Below are 21326 nucleotides of genomic sequence, written 5' to 3' on the forward strand. Positions count from 1 at the left end.
CTCTCCCGAGTTCCGTTTGGTCCCTCCCTGGCCTTGCCTCACCTGGCAGAAGCCCTGTGATATTTCCCTCTGTTCCTGTACCTACTGTTGCTGTTCTTGTTTTGGGGCTCCCTGCAGATCTGGCTTTCAGCTGCAGCTCAGGCTCTGACCCTCTGGGTCCCACCACGCAAACCCGTCCTTAGGGGAAAGGTGCCCAAACCCCCTTCTAAACTCTGAGGCTTGGGACAATGCAGTCTAAGGGGAAGAAAAACACTGAATCATTTTCCCGGATATTCCTGAGACCACAGTCATTGAGCAGCTCGATGTGGCAACTGGACTGAGCCCTAGAGGAGTCTGGCTGAGACCAGGGTAGATGGACAGACTGGCTATCCTCACTACGCTAAGGACATTCACAAAATCTCACCTGGAATGTATGAAAAATGCCAGGGTTTTCTACCATCAAAAAAAAACTCTTCCGAGTGTCACACATGCAGTTGGAACAAATTAAACCACAAATGCCATTTGGCAGTCTATAGTGTTGAGAGTGGTAATGCTGGGAAGTCCACATACGTCAGAGGTAGATTTAATCAGAGATCACTCCTGATTTCTTTATGCTTAGACCTGTAGGACAGGCGTGACTCCTCCAAAGTGCACAGCAGGGTCCCCTGCTCCCAGCAGCACCTTCCTCCAGCACCATCCAAAGCTCAAGCAACAGAGCAGCAGAAAGGTCTTGGAAAGGGGAAAGTCACTGTCGGGGGTTCCAGTGAGAAGTGGAGTAGGTTTTTCTCAGAGACGTCTCTCCTAATTATCACTGTCTTTTCTTTCTTGGGTAGTCCCCTTTGTCCAGGAGGATCAGATGTCCAACAGCAGCTCCATCACCGAGTTCCTCCTGCTGGCATTTGCAGACACGCGGGAGCTGCGGCTCCTGCACTTCGCGCTCTTCCTGGCCATCTACCTGGCTGCCCTCCTGGGCAACGGCCTCATCCTCACCGCCGTAGCCTGCGACCACCGCCTCCACACCCCCATGTACTTCTTCCTCCGCAACCTCGCCCTCCTTGACCTGGGCTGCATCTCCACCACTCTCCCCAAAGCCATGGTCAATTCCCTCTGGGACACCAGGGCCATTTCCTATGCGGGATGTGTTGCACAGGTCTTTTTCTTTCCCTCTCTGATGTCAGCAGATTTGTTTCTTCTCACCGTCATGGCCTACGACCGCTACGTTGCCATCTGCAAGCCCCTGCACTATGGGAGCCTCCTGGGCAACAGAGCTTGTGCCCAGATGGCAGCAGCTGCCTGGGGCAGTGGGGTTCTCTATGCTCTGCTGCACACTGCCAATACATTTTCCCTGCCCCTCTGCCAAGGCAATGCTGTGGACCAGTTCTTCTGTGAAATCTCCCAGATCCTCAAGCTCTCCTGCTCAGACTCCTACCTCAGGGAAGTTGGGCTTCTCACATTCAGTGGTTTTCTGGTTTTGGGGTGTTTTGTATTCATCGTGCTGTCCTATGTACAGATCTTCAGGGCTGTGCTGAGGATGCCCTCTGAGCAGGGCCGGCACAAAGCCTTCTCCACGTGCCTCCCTCACCTGGTCGTGGTCTCCCTGCTGGTTAGCACTGGTGTATCTGCCTACCTGAAGCCTCCCACTATCTCCTCTCCATCCCTGGACATGATAATGGCTGTTCTATATGCAGTCATGCCCCCAGCAGTGAACCCCCTCATCTATAGCATAAGAAACCAGGAGCTCAAGAATGCCATTAGAAAAGTGATGTCATGGATGTTTATCAGGATTTGCTCAGGAAATTGATTGGACCTTTCAGCAGCTATAGACTGCTTCTTGTCTTCTTCTACACTTGAATTGTGGTTTATGTCATGACAGGCTAAGCCTGGTTGTACTTCTAGATGAATTTGGTTTTCTTTTTCATTTTCCCCTTGTGATAATGTTTTCCACAGAGAAATGCCATTCTTCATGACCTTGTACTTAAATAACAACATATCTTTTGTGACCCTGAGGCTCTGCATAAACAAGGAGCCAGCCTCTCTGTGTATTTAAACAAAATAAACGAACCTACAGCAAATTCTTTGTCTGGACCCCACTCTCAGCAGAGCAGGACATAATGGGACCAGCAAACCCCTTTCTGGCTGCAGCAGCTCAGGTCAGGCTGCCCTGGCCCTGGGGCAGCAGGAACTGCCTGAGGACCCCCAGGGATGTCACAGAGGGGCTGCGGGCCTCTGAGGATGTGCTGCAGAGGAGTGCAGGGGACACAGCATGGTACACTGACCTCTGTACGCTTGTTCCATGGATGTTCCCATCTGTGGAGCTGAGCCCTCTGTGTCTCCGGGAGCTGCTGTGCCCTTCAGAGGGGCTGGGGCTGTGGTGGCAGTGCCCAGGGCCCTGAAGCAGCCTGTGGTGGGCACTGCCCTGGGGCTGCTGCCACTGGACTGGGATGAGGGCCGCGAGGTGGGCGGAGGGCAAGGATTTGGGAGAGCCAGGCTCGGGGCCTGTGTCGAGGGAACGGCTAGCCCTGTTGGCCTCTGTCCTGGCCCAGAGCCCTGCAGACCTGGAGCAGGATTGTCTGGAGAGCCCTCCATGGGACGTGGCTGGGTCAGGGCAGGGGCCATGGGCTGGAGGAGGCTGCAAAGGCAGGAGGGCCATGGCAGGAAGGGACCCTGAGGGTGCCATTGGGATTGTAACAGGGGGATCTTGACCCAGCCCTGAATGTGCACTGCCATGTGCGGTGCCTTGGCAGCATGGCTGTGGGAGCATGTGTGGGGCAGTGGGGCTGGGACGCTGCAGGGACAGGGTGCTGAGAGGGGCCACAAAGGATCTGCCAGGGTGTGGCAGCAAGGACAGGCTCTGAAACAGAAATTTATGGTGGAGGTGGAGGTATGGTTTTAGCAAGGGCAGAGCTCACCTGGAAGTGGTGTTATCGAGAAAAGTCAAGAGCAAAGAGAAGAGCTTTTGCTGGAGCTAAGGCACAGATTTCTCACCCAGCTCGCCCAGGGCTCGTCCTGAGCAAGGCGGCCACGAGCCCTGCCTGCCCTCCTGCCTGCCCCGTGCCGTCAGGTGGCTGTAGCAGAGGGGACCCACAGCCAGCCCCTCGATGGGGCTCTGCCAGCCCCTCGCCCTCCCCTCTGCAGTGACGTCATTTCTGCCCAGGGGCTCTCTGATGCGCGGGATGATGTCATAGTGCCTGCCGGCCAGCCCTTCTGAGGGCCAGTCAGGCTGCTGCAGTGGCAGTGACCTCACTCCAGCCCCCTCCCCACGGCCTGCCTCTCCCCTTCCCCTCTCCCCTCTCTGGACCCCGGGGTGTCACGCAGTCGGTGTCACGCAGCAGCTTTGCAGTGGTGGCCTCCGTGGTGGTGTTGCCAGGGAGGACATCTGCCCCTGTGCCAAAAGGACCTACTACTGCCAAGATGCATTTGGTGTTTCAAGCTGTCACTGGCAAAGGTCTTGCAAAGTCTTTCTGCAGTTGTGCCCAGGGACCTTCACTCCATGGGTCCCGGGCTCTGGCTCTCACTTCAGACGAACCTGCGTCGGTCGTGGCAGAAGAAAGACGCCTCTTACAGCTGTGCTTTGCATCCTCCTTTATGCTAGGGCACCACTCGGTGTCCTTCGCTCTGCTCACAGTGTTTGTCTTAGTTTAGTTCATGGATCAACCAGATTTGATCTGCTTGAGTCTTCTGAGGCACAATCCAAGACATATTGCCTGCTGCACCTACAGCACAAGAACTATTCTCCTACTACTATTTCTACTACTAACTATTTCCACTACTTCAAATCAGCGTATCCTGCAAGGGCATTTTCCTTTTTGAAGGACCCTCTTTAGGAGTTCTGCAACATACTTTTCTTCCCTAACATATGTATTGGGCTGCATGGGTGGCCTCTGTGAGAAGGGACCAGGAGCTGCCCCAGATGTGGAATAATTGCTGGAGGTGGCTTATTGAGACTAAAGGAGCTGCCCCAGTTCAGATCAGAGCTAGTAGCTCCCTCTCAAAAAGGGATCCGCTGGCTGCAGGTCAAAGCTGAGCCAACGAGTGACACTAGTTGTGCATCTTTGATAATATTTTTTAGAAAATATAAAAAAAAAATCTTTGTGCAACAACAGCTGGCAGAAGAGTGAGAAAATGTGAGAGAAGCAGCCCTGCAGATGCGTGGAGGAGCCCCTGGTGGAGCAGGTGGATGTGGCCTGAAGGAGGCTGCAGCCCATGGAAAGGAGCAACCACAGGAGCAAGAATTCTGGTGGGAGCTGCAGCCCATGGAGAGGAGCAGTCCATTCCTGAAAGACTTTCCCCAGCTTGGTACAGATCCATACTGAAGCTCTTCTTGATGAGCCGCTGTCTGTGGGGAGGTCATGTAGGATCAGTTTGGGAATGGCATCCCATGGGAGTGACCCCACACTGGAGAAGGGAAGAGAGTAACCTGGAAGGAGCAGCGGAGACAAAGCACCATGGACTGAAGCTCTGTCCTGGTTCCAGTTAGGACAGAGTTAAGTAGCTCATAGTAGCTGGTAGGGTGCTATGTTTTGGATTAGGATGAGAAGAGCGCTGATAACATGCTGATGTTTTAATTGTTGCAGAGCAGTGTTTACACCAGGCCAAGGACTTTTCGGCTTCTTGCTCTGTCCTGCCAGCGAGCAGGCTGGGGGTGCAGCAGGAGCTGGGAGGGGACAGACCCAGGACAGCTGACCCAAACTGGCCAAAGGGGTATTCCATACCATCTGACGTCATGCTAAACAATATATAGGGGTGGCTGGCCGGGGTGGGGGGGCCGGCTGCTCGGGAATAGGCTGGGCATCGGTCAGCGGGTGGTGAGCAATTGCATTGTGCATCACTTGTTTTCTTACACATTATTATTGTTAATACTATTATCATTATCACTATTATTATTATTATTGTTATTATTATATTCCTGTCTTAATAAACTGTCTTTATCTCAACTCACAGGCTTCACTTTCCCGTTTCTCTCCCCCATCCCAGAGAGGGAGGGGGGAGGGTGAGCGAACGGCTGTGTGGTGTTTAGCTGCCAGCCGGGTTAAACCACAACAGTCCTTTTGGCGCCCAACGTGGGGCTCGAAGGGTTGAGATATCGACAAATCTGACCAGAGTGTGTTAAACTAAAATTGGTATAAGTATTGGACCTGCTTAATAGTTGCTAGTCACGATGTTGATTGCCTTAATCTCCAGTCTGCTGTACCTGTATTCCAAATTGAGTTTTATGGTGCGTTACTTTCTGTATGTGCTCCCTGTTGCACTGTTTATCCTTTCCGGGCCCTGGTTTAAGATTGTTATGGTACTGTGCGGTGTAACAATGGCTTATGAAATGATGAAATATCTGGCCACGACTTTAACCTGGTATTTGTACTCAGCACTGACGTCGACTCTATACTTTGGAAACCATATCTCGGAAACTATTAGCAATTACACCTATTGCCTGTTTTCGTTAGGGAGCCAATCTGTGAAGGGGACAGGGGAAGACATGTTTCCCTACCTGTTCACTCTCCCTTTCGCCTTCACCACCACCCTCTTATCCCCCGAGCTAGTTACGGTGGTTCTCCGAGATGTTGAATATCCTTGGGATACTCAGACCAGCCTGCTCTTGTTGTTATGTCTCCTGAATGCGCTTCAGATTTTGTGGAGGGTTAAACAACTACTTAGGAATCTCATCCGGAGATCTGTCTTGAGGCGGGATAGTTGCGAGTGGCAGGGAGTGTGGGAGGATATGGGCAGGTTTCTAGAGCAGTGGTCACCTCCAGTGTTTTGGACATTCACCCCTGAACAACTGCAAAATCCTAAAAAGCTGGCGGAATGCTTGAAAAAAAGGTGTCATGACTCTGGCAGTTCCAAAGTGACACAAATCACTGTAGCGTGCTGGGGTCTGGCTTGTGCCTATCGAGCTGCAATTGATGCTACTAGCAACCTAGCTCCAGCTCCTGCAGCCGCTCCAGCTCCTGCAGCCGCTCCAGCTCCTGCAGCCATTCCAGTTCCAGCTCCTGCAGCCGCTCCAGCTCCTGCAGCCGCTCCAGCTCCTGCAGCCGCTCCAGCTCCAGCTCCTGCAGCCACTCCAGCTGCAGCTCCTGCAGCCGTTCCAGTTCCAGCTCCTGCAGCTGCTCCAGCTGCAGCTCCTGCAGCAGCTCCAGCTCCTGCAGCTGCTCCAGCTCCTGCAGCCACTCCAGCTGCAGCTCCTGCAGCCGTTCCAGTTCCAGCTCCTGCAGCCGCTCCAGCTCCTGCAGCCGTTCCAGTTCCAGCTCCTGCAGCCGCGCCAGCTGCAGCTCCTGCAGCCTTTCCAGTTCCAGCTCCTGCAGCCGCGCCAGCTGCAGCTCCTGCAGCCGTTCCAGTTCCAGCTCCTGCAGCCACTCCAGCTGCAGCTCCTGCAGCCGTTCCAGTTCCAGCTCCTGCAGCTGCTCCAGCTGCAGCTCCTGCAGCAGCTCCAGCTCCTGCAGCCGCTCCAGCTCCTGCAGCCACTCCAGCTGCAGCTCCTGCAGCCGTTCCAGTTCCAGCTCCTGCAGCCGCTCCAGCTGCAGCTCCTGCAGCCGTTCCAGTTCCAGCTCCTGCAGCCGCTCCAGCTGCAGCTCCTGCAGCCGCTCCAGCTCCAGCTCCTGCATCCGTTCTAGTTCCAGCTCCTGCAGCCGCTCCAGCTCCTGCAGCCGCTCCAGTTCCAGCTCCTGCAGCCGCTCCAGTTCCAGCTTCTGCAGCTGCTCCAGCTCCTGCAGCTGCTCCCACTCCTGTGTCTGGGTCAGAGAAACGAGGTGTAGCAGTGCAAGTTGACCCCGCAGAGGGTATTCCAACCCCTGTGGCAGACCCTGTGTCTGGGTTAGAGAAACGAGCTGTAGCAGTGCAAGTTGCCCCTGTAGACAAGGTGAAGAAATGGTGTAGAGGCTCAGGTCGTTTAGAACGCAAACAGTCTTCTGCTAAGTCTGGGCATAGTGAAGACGAGGCTGGGCCATCAAAGGTGCAGGAGACTGAAGATGAGGATGGGGATGTCGAAAAATCAACAGTAACTACCCGGACTCTATACCAGCGTGAGCTACGAGATGTGCGAAAAGATTTTGGTCGCTGTATAGGTGAGCAGCTTGTCACCTGGCTGCTCCGGTGCTGGGACACTGGAGCCAATTATGTGGAATTAGAGGGCAAGGAAGCCAGGCGGCTGGGATCCCTTGCTAGGGACGCATGCATTGACAAAGCAATTGGTGATGGAGCACGATCTCGCAGCCTCTGGAGGCGTCTCCTGTCAGCTGTGCAGGAAAGGTATCCCTTCAAGGAAGAACTTGTATGTCTACCAGGCAAATGGACCACCATGGAGAAGGGAATTCAGTACCTGAGGGAATTGGCCGTACGGGAAGTAATTTATAAGGACCTAGACGACGCACAAACATCCGCAGATCCAGATGCAGTCCAGTGTACACCACCTATGTGGCGGAAGTTTGTACGGAGTGCACCATCATCATATGCCAGCTCATTGGCAATAATAGCCTGGAAAGCGGAGGAGAATCCCACAGTGAATGAAGTGGCTAAATTACTCCGGCAGTACGAAGGAAATCTCTCCTCTTCCCTACAGGCCTGTGTCTCAGCTGTGGAGAAACTCTCTGAAGAGGTCCACCAACTTAAAGAGAATTTATCTTCCCCTCCACCTGAACGAACCAGTGTCCACCAGCTAAAAGAGAATGCTTTGGAGAAACTTTCTGAAAAGATCCACCAACTTGAAGAAAGATTATCCTCCCCTCCACCTGAACGAAACAGTGTCCACCAGCTAAAAGAGAATACTTTGGAGAAACTTTCTGAAAAGATCCACCAACTTGAAGAGAGATTATTTTCCTCCCCACCTGTACAAACCAGTGTCTCAGCTATTAGGGGTAAACGTTCATCTATGCAAGGAAGACAATATGGTGGGCACACACACCGCGCCACCCTGTGGTTTTACCTACGTGACCATGGAGAGGACATGAGAAAATGGGATGGAAAATCTACTGCGACCCTAGAGGCACGGGTACGTGAATTGCAAAGGAAAACAATTGGGAAAAAGGAGTTCTCTGAAAGGTTTGCTGCTCCAACTTCCAGCAGGCAGTCCTTTAAACACAGAAATGAAGATTCTGACCAGGACTAGAGGGGCCCTGCCTCCAGCCAGGGGGAGGAAAGGGACAATCGAGTTTATTGGACTGTGTGGATTCGATGGCCTGGCACGTCAGACGCACAGAAGTATAAGGCTTTGGTAGACACCGGTGCACAATGTACTCTAATGCCATCAAGCTATAAAGGGCCAGAGCCCATCTGTATTTATGGTGTGACGGGGGGATCCCAGCAGTTAACTGTATTGGAGGCTGAAGTGAGTCTAACCGGTAATGAGTGGCAAAAGCACCGTATTGTGACTGGCCCAGATGCTCCGTGCATCCTTGGCATAGACTATCTTAGAAGAGGATATTTCAAGGACCCAAAAGGGTTCCGCTGGGCTTTTGGCATAGCTGCCTTGGAGACAGAGGACATTAAACAGTTGTCTACCTTGCCTGGTCTCTCAGAGGACCCTTCTGTTGTGGGGTTGCTGAGGGTTGAAGAACAGCAAGTGCCGATCGCTACCACAACTGTGCACCGGCGGCAATATCGCACCAACCGAGACTCCCTGAGTCCCATCCATAAGCTAATTCGTCAACTGGAGAGCCAAGGAGTGATCAGCAAGACTCATTCACCTTTTAATAGTCCCATATGGCCAGTGCGAAAGTCTAATGGTGAGTGGAGACTAACAGTGGACTATCGTGGCCTGAACGAAGTCACGCCACCACTGAGTACTGCAGTGCCGGACATGCTAGAACTCCAATATGAACTGGAATCAAAGGCAGCCAAGTGGTATGCCACAACTGATATCACTAATGCATTTTTCTCCATCCCTCTAGCAGCACAGTGCAGGCCACAGTTTGCTTTCACTTGGAGGGGAGTCCAATATACTTGGAATCGGCTGCCCCAGGGGTGGAAACACAGCCCTACCATTTGCCATGGACTGATCCAGTCTGCGCTGGAGCAGGGGGAAGCTCCTGAACACCTGCAGTACATCGATGACATCATTGTGTGGGGTGACACTGCAGAAGAAGTTTTCGAGAAAGGGAAGAAAATAGTCCAAATCCTTCTGAAGGCCGGTTTTGCCATAAAACAGAATAAAGTTAAAGGACCTGCACGAGAGATCCAGTTTTTAGGAATTAAATGGCAAGATGGACGTTGTCAAATCCCAATGGATGTGATCAACAAGATAACAGCTATGTCTCCACCAACTAGCAAAAAAGAAACACAAACTTTCCTAGGTGTCGTGGGGTTTTGGAGAATGCATATTCCAAATTACAGTCTGATTGTAAACCCGCTCTACCAAGTAACCCGTAAGAAGAATGCTTTTGAATGGGGCCCTGAGCAACGACAAGCCTTTGAACAAATTAAGCAGGAAATAGTTCATGCAGTAGCCCTCGGGCCAGTCCGAACAGGACCAGATGTAAAGAATGTGCTCTACACCGCGGCCGGGGAGAATGGTCCCACCTGGAGCCTCTGGCAGAAAGAACCTGGGGAAACTCGAGGTCGACCCCTGGGATTTTGGAGTCGGGGATACAGAGGATCTGAAGCCCGCTATACTCCAACTGAAAAGGAGATATTGGCAGCATATGAAGGAGTTCGATCTGCTTCGGAAGTGGTCGGTACTGAAGCGCAGCTCCTCCTGGCACCCCGACTGCCGGTACTAGGCTGGATGTTCAAAGGAAGGGTCCCCTCTACGCATCATGCAACTGATGCTACATGGAGCAAGTGGGTTGCACTGATTACTCAGCGGGCTCGAATAGGAAACCCCAGTCGCCCAGGAATCTTGGAGGTGATTATGGACTGGCCAGAAGGCAAATACTTTGGGATATCATCAGAGGAGGAGGTGGTTCGTGCTGAAGAAGCCCCCCTGTACAACAAGCTACCGGAAAATGAGAAGAAATATGCCTTGTTCACTGACGCGTTCTGTCGTATTGTGGGAAAGCATCGGAGATGGAAAGCTGCTGTATGGAGTCCTACACGACGAGTTGCAGAAGCTGCTGAGGGAGAAGGTGAATCGAGTCAGTTTGCAGAGGTAAAAGCCATTCAGCTGGCTTTAGATATTGCTGAACGAGAAAAGTGGCCAGTTCTCTATCTCTATACTGATTCATGGATGGTAGCAAATGCCCTGTGGGGGTGGTTACAGCAATGGAAGCAGAACAACTGGCAGCGCAGGGGCAAGCCCATCTGGGCTGCGGCATTGTGGCAAGATATTGCTGCCCGGGTAGAGAACCTGGTTGTAAAGGTACGCCATGTAGATGCTCATGTGCCCAAGAATCGGGCTACTGAAGAACACCAAAACAACCAGCAGGTGGATCAGGCTGCTAAGATTGAAGTGGCTCAGGTGGACCTGGACTGGCAACATAAAGGTGAATTATTTATAGCCCGATGGGCCCATGACACCTCAGGCCATCAAGGTAGAGATGCAACCTACAGATGGGCTCGTGATCGAGGGGTGGACCTGACCATGGACACTATAGCACAGGTTATTCATGACTGTGAAACATGTGCTGCAATCAAGCAAGCCAAACGGTCAAAACCTCTTTGGTATGGAGGACGATGGCTGAAATATAAATATGGAGAGGCCTGGCAGATTGATTACATCACACTCCCTCAAACCCGCAACGGCAAGCGCCACGTACTTACAATGGTGGAAGCAACCACCGGATGGCTGGAAACATATCCTGTGCCCCATGCCACCGCCCGGAACACTATCCTGGGCCTTGAAAAGCAAGTCTTATGGCGACATGGCACCCCAGAGAGAATTGAGTCAGACAACGGGACTCATTTCCGAAACAACCTTATAGACACTTGGGCCAAAGAACATGGTATTGAGTGGGTGTATCACATCCCCTATCATGCACCAGCCTCTGGAAAAGTTGAACGATACAATGGACTGTTGAAGACTACACTGAAAGCAATGGGTGCTGGGACATTCAAAAATTGGGATACACATTTGGCAAAGGCCACCTGGTTAGTCAATACCAGGGGATCTGCCAACCGAGCTGGACCTGCCCAATCAAACCTGTTACGCACTGTAGAAGGGGATAAAGTTCCTGTAGTGCACGTAAGAAACATGCTGGGTAAAACAGTCTGGGCTACTCCTGCCTCAGGAAAAGGCAAACCCATTCGTGGAATTGCTTTTGCTCAGGGACCTGGATGCACTTGGTGGGTAATGCAAAAGAATGGGGAGGTCCGGTGTGTACCTCAAGGGGATTTGATACTGGGTGAGAATAGCCCATGAGTTGAATTGTAGTATGTTAATTATTATATAATAATGTATGTCATCACTACCATGATTGCTATATATCATAGATGAAAATGGTGATTAATTAGAATGTATTGGACAGAGTGTAACCTGAGCATGACATAAATGGTATGGAATAAGGGGTGGATATCTGTCCTGGTTCCAGTTAGGACAGAGTTAAGTAGCTCATAGTAGCTGGTAGGGTGCTATGTTTTGGATTAGGATGAGAAGAGCGCTGATAACATGCTGATGTTTTAATTGTTGCAGAGCAGTGTTTACACCAGGCCAAGGACTTTTTGGCTTCTTGCTCTGTCCTGCCAGCGAGCAGGCTGGGGGTGCAGCAGGAGCTGGGAGGGGACAGACCCAGGACAGCTGACCCAAACTGGCCAAAGGGGTATTCCATACCATCTGACGTCATGCTAAACAATATATAGGGGTGGCTGGCCGGGGTGGGGGGGCCGGCTGCTCGGGAATAGGCTGGGCATCGGTCAGCGGGTGGTGAGCAATTGCATTGTGCATCACTTGTTTTCTTACACATTATTATTGTTAATACTATTACCATTATCACTATTATTATTATTATTGTTATTATTATTTTCCTGTCTTAATAAACTGTCTTCATCTCAACTCACAGGCTTCACTTTCCCGTTTCTCTCCCCCATCCCAGAGAGGGAGGGGGGAGGGTGAGCGAACGGCTGTGTGGTGCTTAGCTGCCAGCTGGGTTAAACCACAACACATTATTATTAGATGAGAAAAGAAGCTAAGGAGTTTATATGAAGAAGGCGTCGGCAGGGCAGGTGCCCAAATCCCCTGTCCCATGTTGCTTCTGGGAGCAGCTCCCGCTCACTCCCTGCCCATGGCTCTACTGCCTGCAGCTGTCCCTGCCTGCAGCTGGGTCTCTGTCCCCACGCCTCCTGCCTGCAGGTCACAGCCCCCATCCCACCCGCTGGGTGCTCAGCTCTGCCCTGCAGACACCTCCTGGCAGCAGGGCTCTGCCCAGGGGCAGCTCACTGGGGGCACGTCCCAGAGACCAGGTCACACAGACCCTGCTGACACTGCATGTGTGGTGGTGGAGCTTTTTCTGGGCTGAAGGGCAGGCAAGGGAATTGTTGGGGGTCCTTGTAACCCTCAGTGGGAAGGCTTAGGCGTATAAGACTCTTCTTGGAAAAAGCAGCCTCTATATCTACTCCCACAGAGACAAAAAAGAAAAAACTGAAAGCAAATAGTCTGGAAAGCTGAGCCTAAAGTATCTAACCCCTGATTGTCTTCTCACCTTAGATATATACCAGTTGTGCTGTGGAACTGAAAGCAGCCTGCCCCAGGCAGCAGCCTCCCGCCAGCAGCAGGACCCTGCCCTGCCCTGCCGGGGGGGCTCCTTCCACCCGCAGCTTCTCCCCGCAGCGCCCTGGGCAGCTCCCCGCGCAGGCTGAGTGCTGAGCCTGGCAGGCGGCAGAGGCCCTGCCCCGGCACACAGCCCCTGGGGCACAGCAGGGACCCTGCTCTGCACCACAGCCCTGGGCACCCCTGCCTGCACCCGCGGCTTCTCCTTCCTCCAGGAGCTGCGGCTGCATTGCCCTCCAGCCAGAGACTTACCGGGGTCAGGGCTGGCAAGTGTTCTCCCCCAGCGAGCTCTGTGCATCCTGCCACTTCTGCCTGCCTTTACCCACTCTGTCTCTGCAGGCAGTGCCCCCAGCCCTGCTGCGCTGGGCACAGGAGCTGCTCCTGGGCAGAGCTGGCTCTCTGCAGCGCTGCCCGCTTGCCAGGAGCTCCCCTTGGGCCCAGGAGCCCGGCCCAGCTCAGCAGCACAGGCCCAGCCCAAGGCCTCCCTTGCTCTGCCCCCCACCAGGCTCCCTTCATTTGCCCCTGGGGCTCCTGGGCTCACAGCTCCTGGAAGGCAGCAGGGTTCCTCCTGGGGAACACACTTGGAAGCAGACAAAGCAAACACTGGCTGGCCCTCTCTAAACACTGCGCTGACTAATTCCCACAGCAGGAATTGCCCTGCCAGGGTGTGCAGGGCTGCAGGACATGCCAAAGTTCCTCTCTGTTGTTCAACTTACTCGTCAGTGAAGTGAATGATGTAACAGAGTGCACCCTCACAAACTTTGCTTATGACACAAAGCTGGAAGGAGTGGCTGATACCACAGAGGGACCTCAACAGGCTGGAGAGATAGGCTGAGAGGAACCCCGTGAAGTTCAACAAGGGCAAGTGCAGGGTCCTGTCTCCTTCCTAGGGTGGAATAACCCCCAGCACCAGTACGGGCTGGGAATGACCTCCTGGAAAGCAGCTCTGCAAAGAAGGATCTGGGAGTCCTGGTGGACAGCAGGCTGAGCATGAGTCAGCAGTGTGCCCTTGTGGCCAAGAAGGCCAACGGGATCCTGGGGTGCATTCGGAAGGGTGTTGCCAGCAGGCCAAGGGAGGTGATCCTCCCCCTCTACTCATCCTGTACAGGTGCTTGGTGTTATTCCTCCCTAGGAAAGAGACACCACAAAGAAAAGGTCGTAAGCATGGCAAGCCTGACAGGGTTAGAAAAGCAACATTTAGTTGCAGAATAAGCACTAGGGCTGAATTCTCATGAAATGCTACTAGTTGCTTGACAGAGCGGCACACTGCCACAGTCATGGTGACAGCCTGGCAGCTTTGTGCCTGGGTATCACTGTGAGATCAGCCAAATGGGATGAAGGCTTTGTTCCTCATCCCTTCTGTTGAGAGAGGGGTTTTGCCTCTCGGCAGGAGCTATCGCTGCCACATGTCACCCAGGCAATGTCTGTGAGTGGCATCTGCCCTTGGGGCCCAGAGATGTGCAAAGCCTTGGTTCTCTTGCTTTCCAATATCCACGGGCATTCCATCCAAGCTAAGCAACCCAAGGCCTTCTCCAGAGCTGGTCATCACGGAAAGGCACTTCTGGGACTCCTTGCAGCAGCCTGCAGTAATGCTGCCATTGCTTATGTCAATTGTGGGTGCCTGGAGTGTTTCGGGCTCTTCTAGAGGTGAGTTTGAAGTATGGGAATGCTTTATACAAACACAAAAGAGCTTTGACATGTTGGCTTGTGCTCAGTGACTTCTGTCCTAGAGCACTGCAGGTTATTGAATCAAAGACTGGAGTGCATGGAGTGCATCCAGTGTCTTAGAGCCACTCACACACTGGCCGATACTGACTTGGTCACTGAAAATACAGTCTGGTTGGGGTCTTCAGTTTCCAAGATGTCTTCTGGAAAGACAACACAGCAGAGAGGAAATAGTCTAGGAGGTCTCTGGAGTGTGTGGAAGATGAGCAGGGGAGGTCCCAGTCAACTGTCGGTTAGCAAATGTGACGCCCATCTACAGGAAAGGCCCAAAGGAGGACCCAGTGAACTACAAGCCTGTCCGTCTGACTTTGGTGCCGGGGAAGGTTACGGTGCAGATAATCTTGTGTGCCATCCTACTGCATATACAGGACAACATACAGGTGATCAGGCCCAGTCAGCATGGATTTATGGAAGGCAGGTCCTGTTTGACGAACCTGTTCTCCTACGAAAAGGTGATGCACTTAGTGGATGAGGGAGAGGCTGTGGATGTTGTCTGCCTAAGGTTTAGTAAAGGTTTTGACTCTGTTTCCCAGAGTTAAATCCAATTGGCAGCCAGTCACAAGTGGTGTCCCCCACGGCTCAACGAGAGGACAAGAAGAAATGGCCTCATGTTGCACCAGGGGACGTTTAGGTTGTATATTGGGAAAAACGTCTTCCCTGAAAGGGTTGTGATACATTGGAACGGGCTGCCCAGCGATGTGGTGGAGTGGTCATCTCTGGAGGTATTCACAAGACATACAGATGTGGTGCTTAGGGACATGGTTTAGTGGTAGACGTGGCATTGTTAGGTTAACGGTTGAACTTGATGATCTGAGAGGTCTTTTCCAATCTACATGATTCTATGGTTCCATGGTTCTAGGAGTCTAACATAGGTCATAATCATTGGAAGGCAGCCACTGCAGTCTGGGAACTTGAGACTATGGCCTGGACAAGTCTGTAGGTTGTGTGAAGGATTCCTGTGGGCTGGCACCATGCATCCTGGCACACGTTCCAGTGGATTCCTGGAGTTAACTACACTTGAAATGGCCATTGAGACCCCCAAGAAAATCATTTTGGTCCATGTGCGATAAACTGAGGCTGAAAGACTCAAGAGCAGGTGATTTTGAGTGGCTGTGGCAGAGCCCAGCAGCTTGCCCCAGTCTGGGAATATGTCCCCTTCCATCTAGTGAATTTAAAAGGGATTAATATGAACAGACCCATCAGGTCAATCTGCATAATACGGAGAAGTAATGGTTCTTGTGCTGTAGGTGCAGCAGGCAGGAGGCCTTGAATAGGGCCTCAGAAGACTGTTGTGGTTTAACCCGGCTGGCAGCTAAACACCACACAGCCGTTCGCTCACCCTCCCCCCTCCCTCTCTGGGATGGGGGAGAGAAACGGGAAAGTGAAGCCTGTGAGTTGAGATAAAGACAGTTTATTAAGACAGGAATATAATAATAACAATAATAATAATAATAGTGATAATGATAATAGTATTAATAATAATAATGTAAGAAAACAAGTGATGCACAACGCAATTGCTCACCACCCGCTGACCGACGCCCAGCCTATCCCCGAGCAGCCGGCCCCCCCACCCCGGCCAGCCACCCCTATATATTGTTTAGCATGACGTCAGATGGTATGGAATACCCCTTTGGCCAGTTTGGGTCAGCTGTCCTGGGTCTGTCCCCTCCCAGCTCCTGCTGCACCCCTAGCCTGCTCGCTGGCAGGACAGAGCGAGAAGCCGAAAAGTCCTTGGCTTGGTGTAAGCACTGCTCTACAACAATTAAAACATCAGCATGTTATCAGCGCTCTTCTCATCCTAATCCAAAACATAGCACCCTACCAGCTACTATGAGGAAAAATTAACTCTGTCCTAACTGGAACCAGGACAGATATCCACCCCTTATTCCATACCATTTATGTCATGCTCAGGTTACACTCTGTCCAATACATTCTAATTAATCACCATTTTCATCTACGATATATAGCAATCATGGTAGTGATGACATACATTATTATATAATAATTAACATACTACAATTCAACTCATGGGCTATTCTCACCCAGTATCAAATCCCCTTGAGGTACACACCGGACCTCCCCATTCTTTTGCATTACCCACCAAGTGCATCCAGGTCCCTGAGCAAAAGCAATTCCACGAATGGGTTTGCCTTTTCCTGAGGCAGGAGTAGCCCAGACTGTTTTACCCAGCATGTTTCTTACGTGCACTACAGGAACTTTATCCCCTTCTACAGTGCATAACAGGTTTGATTGGGCAGGTCCAGCTCGGTTGGCAGATCCCCTGGTATTGACTAACCAGGTGGCCTTTGCCAAATGTGTATCCCAATTTTTGAATGTCCCAGCACCCATTGCTTTCAGTGTAGTCTTCAACAGTCCATTGTATCGTTCAACTTTTCCAGAGGCTGGTGCATGATAGGGGATGTGATACACCCACTCAATACCATGTTCTTTGGCCCAAGAGTCTATAAGGTTGTTTCGGAAATGAGTCCCGTTGTCTGACTCAATTCTCTCTGGGGTGCCATGTCGCCATAAGACTTGCTTTTCAAGGCCCAGGATAGTGTTCCGGGCGGTGGCATGGGGCACAGGATATGTTTCCAGCCATCCGGTGGTTGCTTCCACCATTGTAAGTACGTGGCGCTTGCCGTTGCGGGTTTGAGGGAGTGTGATGTAATCAATCTGCCAGGCCTCTCCATATTTATATTTCAGCCATCGTCCTCCATACCAAAGAGGTTTTGACCGTTTGGCTTGCTTGATTGCAGCACATGTTTCACAGTCATGAATAACCTGTGCTATAGTGTTCATGGTCAGGTCCACCCCTCGATCACGAGCCCATCTGTAGGTTGCATCTCTACCTTGATGGCCTGAGGTGTCATGGGCCCATCGGGCTATAAATAATTCACCTTTATGTTGCCAGTCCAGGTCCACCTGAGCCACTTCAATCTTAGCAGCCTGATCCACCTGCTGGTTGTTTTGATGTTCTTCAGCAGCCCGATTCTTGGGCACATGAGCATCTACATGGCGTACCTTTACAACCAGGTTCTCTACCCGGGCAGCAATATCTTGCCACAATGCCGCAGCCCAGATGGGCTTGCCCCTGCGCTGCCAGTTGTTCTGCTTCCATTGCTGTAACCACCCCCACAGGGCATTTGCTACCATCCATGAATCAGTATAGAGATAGAGAACTGGCCACTTTTCTCGTTCAGCAATATCTAAAGCCAGCTGAATGGCTTTTACCTCTGCAAACTGACTCGATTCACCTTCTCCCTCAGCAGCTTCTGCAACTCGTCGTGTAGGACTCCATACAGCAGCTTTCCATCTCCGATGCTTTCCCACAATACGACAGGACGCGTCAGTGAACAAGGCATATTTCTTCTCATTTTCCGGTAGCTTGTTGTACAGGGGGGCTTCTTCAGCACGAACCACCTCCTCCTCTGATGATATCCCAAAGTATTTGCCTTCTGGCCAGTCCATAATCACCTCCAAGATTCCTGGGCGACTGGGGTTTCCTATTCGAGCCCGCTGAGTAATCAGTGCAACCCACTTGCTCCATGTAGCATCAGTTGCATGATGCGTAGAGGGGACCCTTCCTTTGAACATCCAGCCTAGTACCGGCAGTCGGGGTGCCAGGAGGAGCTGCGCTTCAGTACCGACCACTTCCGAAGCAGATCGAACTCCTTCATATGCTGCCAATATCTCCTTTTCAGTTGGAGTATAGCGGGCTTCAGATCCTCTGTATCCCCGACTCCAAAATCCCAGGGGTCGACCTCGAGTTTCCCCAGGTTCTTTCTGCCAGAGGCTCCAGGTGGGACCATTCTCCCCGGCCGCGGTGTAGAGCACATTCTTTACATCTGGTCCTGTTCGGACTGGCCCGAGGGCTACTGCATGAACTATTTCCTGCTTAATTTGTTCAAAGGCTTGTCGTTGCTCAGGGCCCCATTCAAAAGCATTCTTCTTACGGGTTACTTGGTAGAGCGGGTTTACAATCAGACTGTAATTTGGAATATGCATTCTCCAAAACCCCACGACACCTAGGAAAGTTTGTGTTTCTTTTTTGCTAGTTGGTGGAGACATAGCTGTTATCTTGTTGATCACATCCATTGGGATTTGACAACGTCCATCTTGCCATTTAATTCCTAAAAACTGGATCTCTCGTGCAGGTCCTTTAACTTTATTCTGTTTTATGGCAAAACCGGCCTTCAGAAGGATTTGGACTATTTTCTTCCCTTTCTCGAAAACTTCTTCTGCAGTGTCACCCCACACAATGATGTCATCGATGTACTGCAGGTGTTCAGGAGCTTCCCCCTGCTCCAGCGCAGACTGGATCAGTCCATGGCAAATGGTAGGGCTGTGTTTCCACCCCTGGGGCAGCCGATTCCAAGTATATTGGACTCCCCTCCAAGTGAAAGCAAACTGTGGCCTGCACTGTGCTGCTAGAGGGATGGAGAAAAATGCATTAGTGATATCAGTTGTGGCATACCACTTGGCTGCCTTTGATTCCAGTTCATATTGGAGTTCTAGCATGTCCGGCACTGCAGTACTCAGTGGTGGCGTGACTTCGTTCAGGCCACGATAGTCCACTGTTAGTCTCCACTCACCATTAGACTTTCGCACTGGCCATATGGGACTATTAAAAGGTGAATGAGTCTTGCTGATCACTCCTTGGCTCTCCAGTTGACGAATTAGCTTATGGATGGGACTCAGGGAGTCTCGGTTGGTGCGATATTGCCGCCGGTGCACAGTTGTGGTAGCGATCGGCACTTGCTGTTCTTCAACCCTCAGCAACCCCACAACAGAAGGGTCCTCTGAGAGACCAGGCAAGGTAGACAACTGTTTAATGTCCTCTGTCTCCAAGGCAGCTATGCCAAAAGCCCAGCGGAACCCTTTTGGGTCCTTGAAATATCCTCTTCTAAGATAGTCTATGCCAAGGATGCACGGAGCATCTGGGCCAGTCACAATACGGTGCTTTTGCCACTCATTACCGGTTAGACTCACTTCAGCCTCCAATACAGTTAACTGCTGGGATTCCCCCGTCACACCATAAATACAGATGGGCTCTGGCCCTTTATAGCTTGATGGCATTAGAGTACATTGTGCACCGGTGTCTACCAAAGCCTTATACTTCTGTGCGTCTGACGTGCCAGGCCATCGAATCCACACAGTCCAATAAACTCGATTGTCCCTTTCCTCCCCCTGGCTGGAGGCAGGGCCCCTCTAGTCCTGGTCAGAATCTTCATTTCTGTGTTTAAAGGACTGCCTGCTGGAAGTTGGAGCAGCAAACCTTTCAGAGAACTCCTTTTTCCCAATTGTTTTCCTTTGCAATTCACGTACCCGTGCCTCTAGGGTCGCAGTAGATTTTCCATCCCATTTTCTCATGTCCTCTCCATGGTCACGTAGGTAAAACCACAGGGTGGCGCGGTGTGTGTGCCCACCATATTGTCTTCCTTGCATAGATGAACGTTTACCCCTAATAGCTGAGACACTGGTTTGTACAGGTGGGGAGGAAAATAATCTCTCTTCAAGTTGGTGGATCTTTTCAGAAAGTTTCTCCAAAGTATTCTCTTTTAGCTGGTGGACACTGTTTCGTTCAGGTGGAGGGGAAGATAATCTTTCTTCAAGTTGGTGGATCTTTTCAGAAAGTTTCTCCAAAGCATTCTCTTTTAGCTGGTGGACACTGGTTCGTTCAGGTGGAGGGGAAGATAAATTCTCTTTAAGTTGGTGGACCTCTTCAGAGAGTTTCTCCACAGCTGAGACACAGGCCTTTAGGGAAGAGGAGAGATTTCCTTCGTACTGCCGGAGTATTTTAGTCACTTCATTCACTGTGGGATTCTCCTCCGTTTTCCAGGCTAGTATTGCCAATGAGCTGGCATATGATGATGGTGCACTCTGTACAAACTTCCGCCACATGGGTTGTGTACACCGGACTGCATCTGGATCTGCGGATGTTTGTGCGTCGTCTAGGTCCTTATAAATTACTTCCCGTACGGCCAATTCCCTCAGGTACTGAATTCCTTTCTCCATGGTGGTCCATTTGCTTGGTAAACATACAAGTTCTTCCTTGAAGGGATACCTTTCCTTCACAGCTGACAGGAGACGCCTCCAGAGGCTGCGAGATTGTGCTCCATCTCCAATTGCTTTGTCAATGCATGCGTCCCTAGCAAGGGATCCCAGCCGCCTGGCTTCCTTGCCCTCCAATTCCACATAATTGGCTCCTGTGTCCAGGCACCGGAGCAGCCAGGTAACAAGCTGCTCGCCTATACAGCGACCAAAATCTTTTCGCACATCTCGTAGCTCACGCTGGTATAGAGTCCGGGTAATTACTGTTGATTTTTCGACATCCTCATCCTCATCTTCAGTCTCCTGCACCTTTGATGGCCAGTGTAGAGTCCGGGTAGTTACTGTTGATTTTCCGACATCCTCATCCTCATCTTCAGTCTCCTGCACCTTTGATGGCCCAGCCTCGTCTTCACTATGCCCAGACTTAGCAGAAGACTGTCTGCGTTTTAAACGACCTGAGCCTCTATACCATTTTTTCACCTTGTCTACAGGGGCAACTTGCACTGCTACAGCTCGTTTCTCTGACCCAGACGCAGGGTCTGCCACAGGGGTTGGAATACCCTCTGCGGGGTCAACTTGCACTGCTACGGCTCGTTTCTCTGACCCAGACACAGGAGTGGGAGCAGCTGCAGGAGCTGGAGCTGCTGCAGGGGCTGGAGTGGCTACGGGAGCTAGAGCTGGAGCGGCTGCAGGGGCGGGAGCTGGAGCGGCTGCAGGAGCTGGAGCTGGAGTAGCTGCAGGAGCTGGAGCGGCTGCAGGAGCTGGAACTGGAGCGGCTGCAGGAGCTGGAGCGGCTGCAGGAGCTGGAACTGGAGCGGCTGCAGGAGCTGGAGCTAGGTTGCTAGTAGCATCAATTGCAGCTCGATAGGCACAAGCCAGACCCCAGCACGCTACAGTGATTTGTGTCACTTTGGAACTGCCAGAGTCATGACACCTTTTT

The 21326-nt window shown here is 51.8% G+C and overlaps 1 protein-coding gene across 1 annotated transcript; it reads left to right on the forward strand.

Annotated features, from left to right (window-relative positions):
• The first annotated feature begins 487 nt into the window (after positions 1 to 487).
• On the forward strand, positions 488 to 21120 carry LOC136787190 (olfactory receptor 14C36-like). Its single transcript, XM_066984322.1, has 2 exons — positions 488 to 1738; positions 20995 to 21120. The coding sequence occupies exons 1-2, from the start codon at positions 836 to 838 to the stop codon at positions 21118 to 21120; spliced, it is 1029 nt and encodes a 342-aa protein (XP_066840423.1). The 5' UTR covers positions 488 to 835.
• Positions 21121 to 21326: the final 206 nt, after the last annotated feature.

The sequence above is a fragment of the Anser cygnoides genome, chromosome 28, assembly GCF_040182565.1.
Source record: "Anser cygnoides isolate HZ-2024a breed goose chromosome 28, Taihu_goose_T2T_genome, whole genome shotgun sequence".
Lineage (NCBI taxonomy): Eukaryota > Metazoa > Chordata > Aves > Anseriformes > Anatidae > Anser > Anser cygnoides.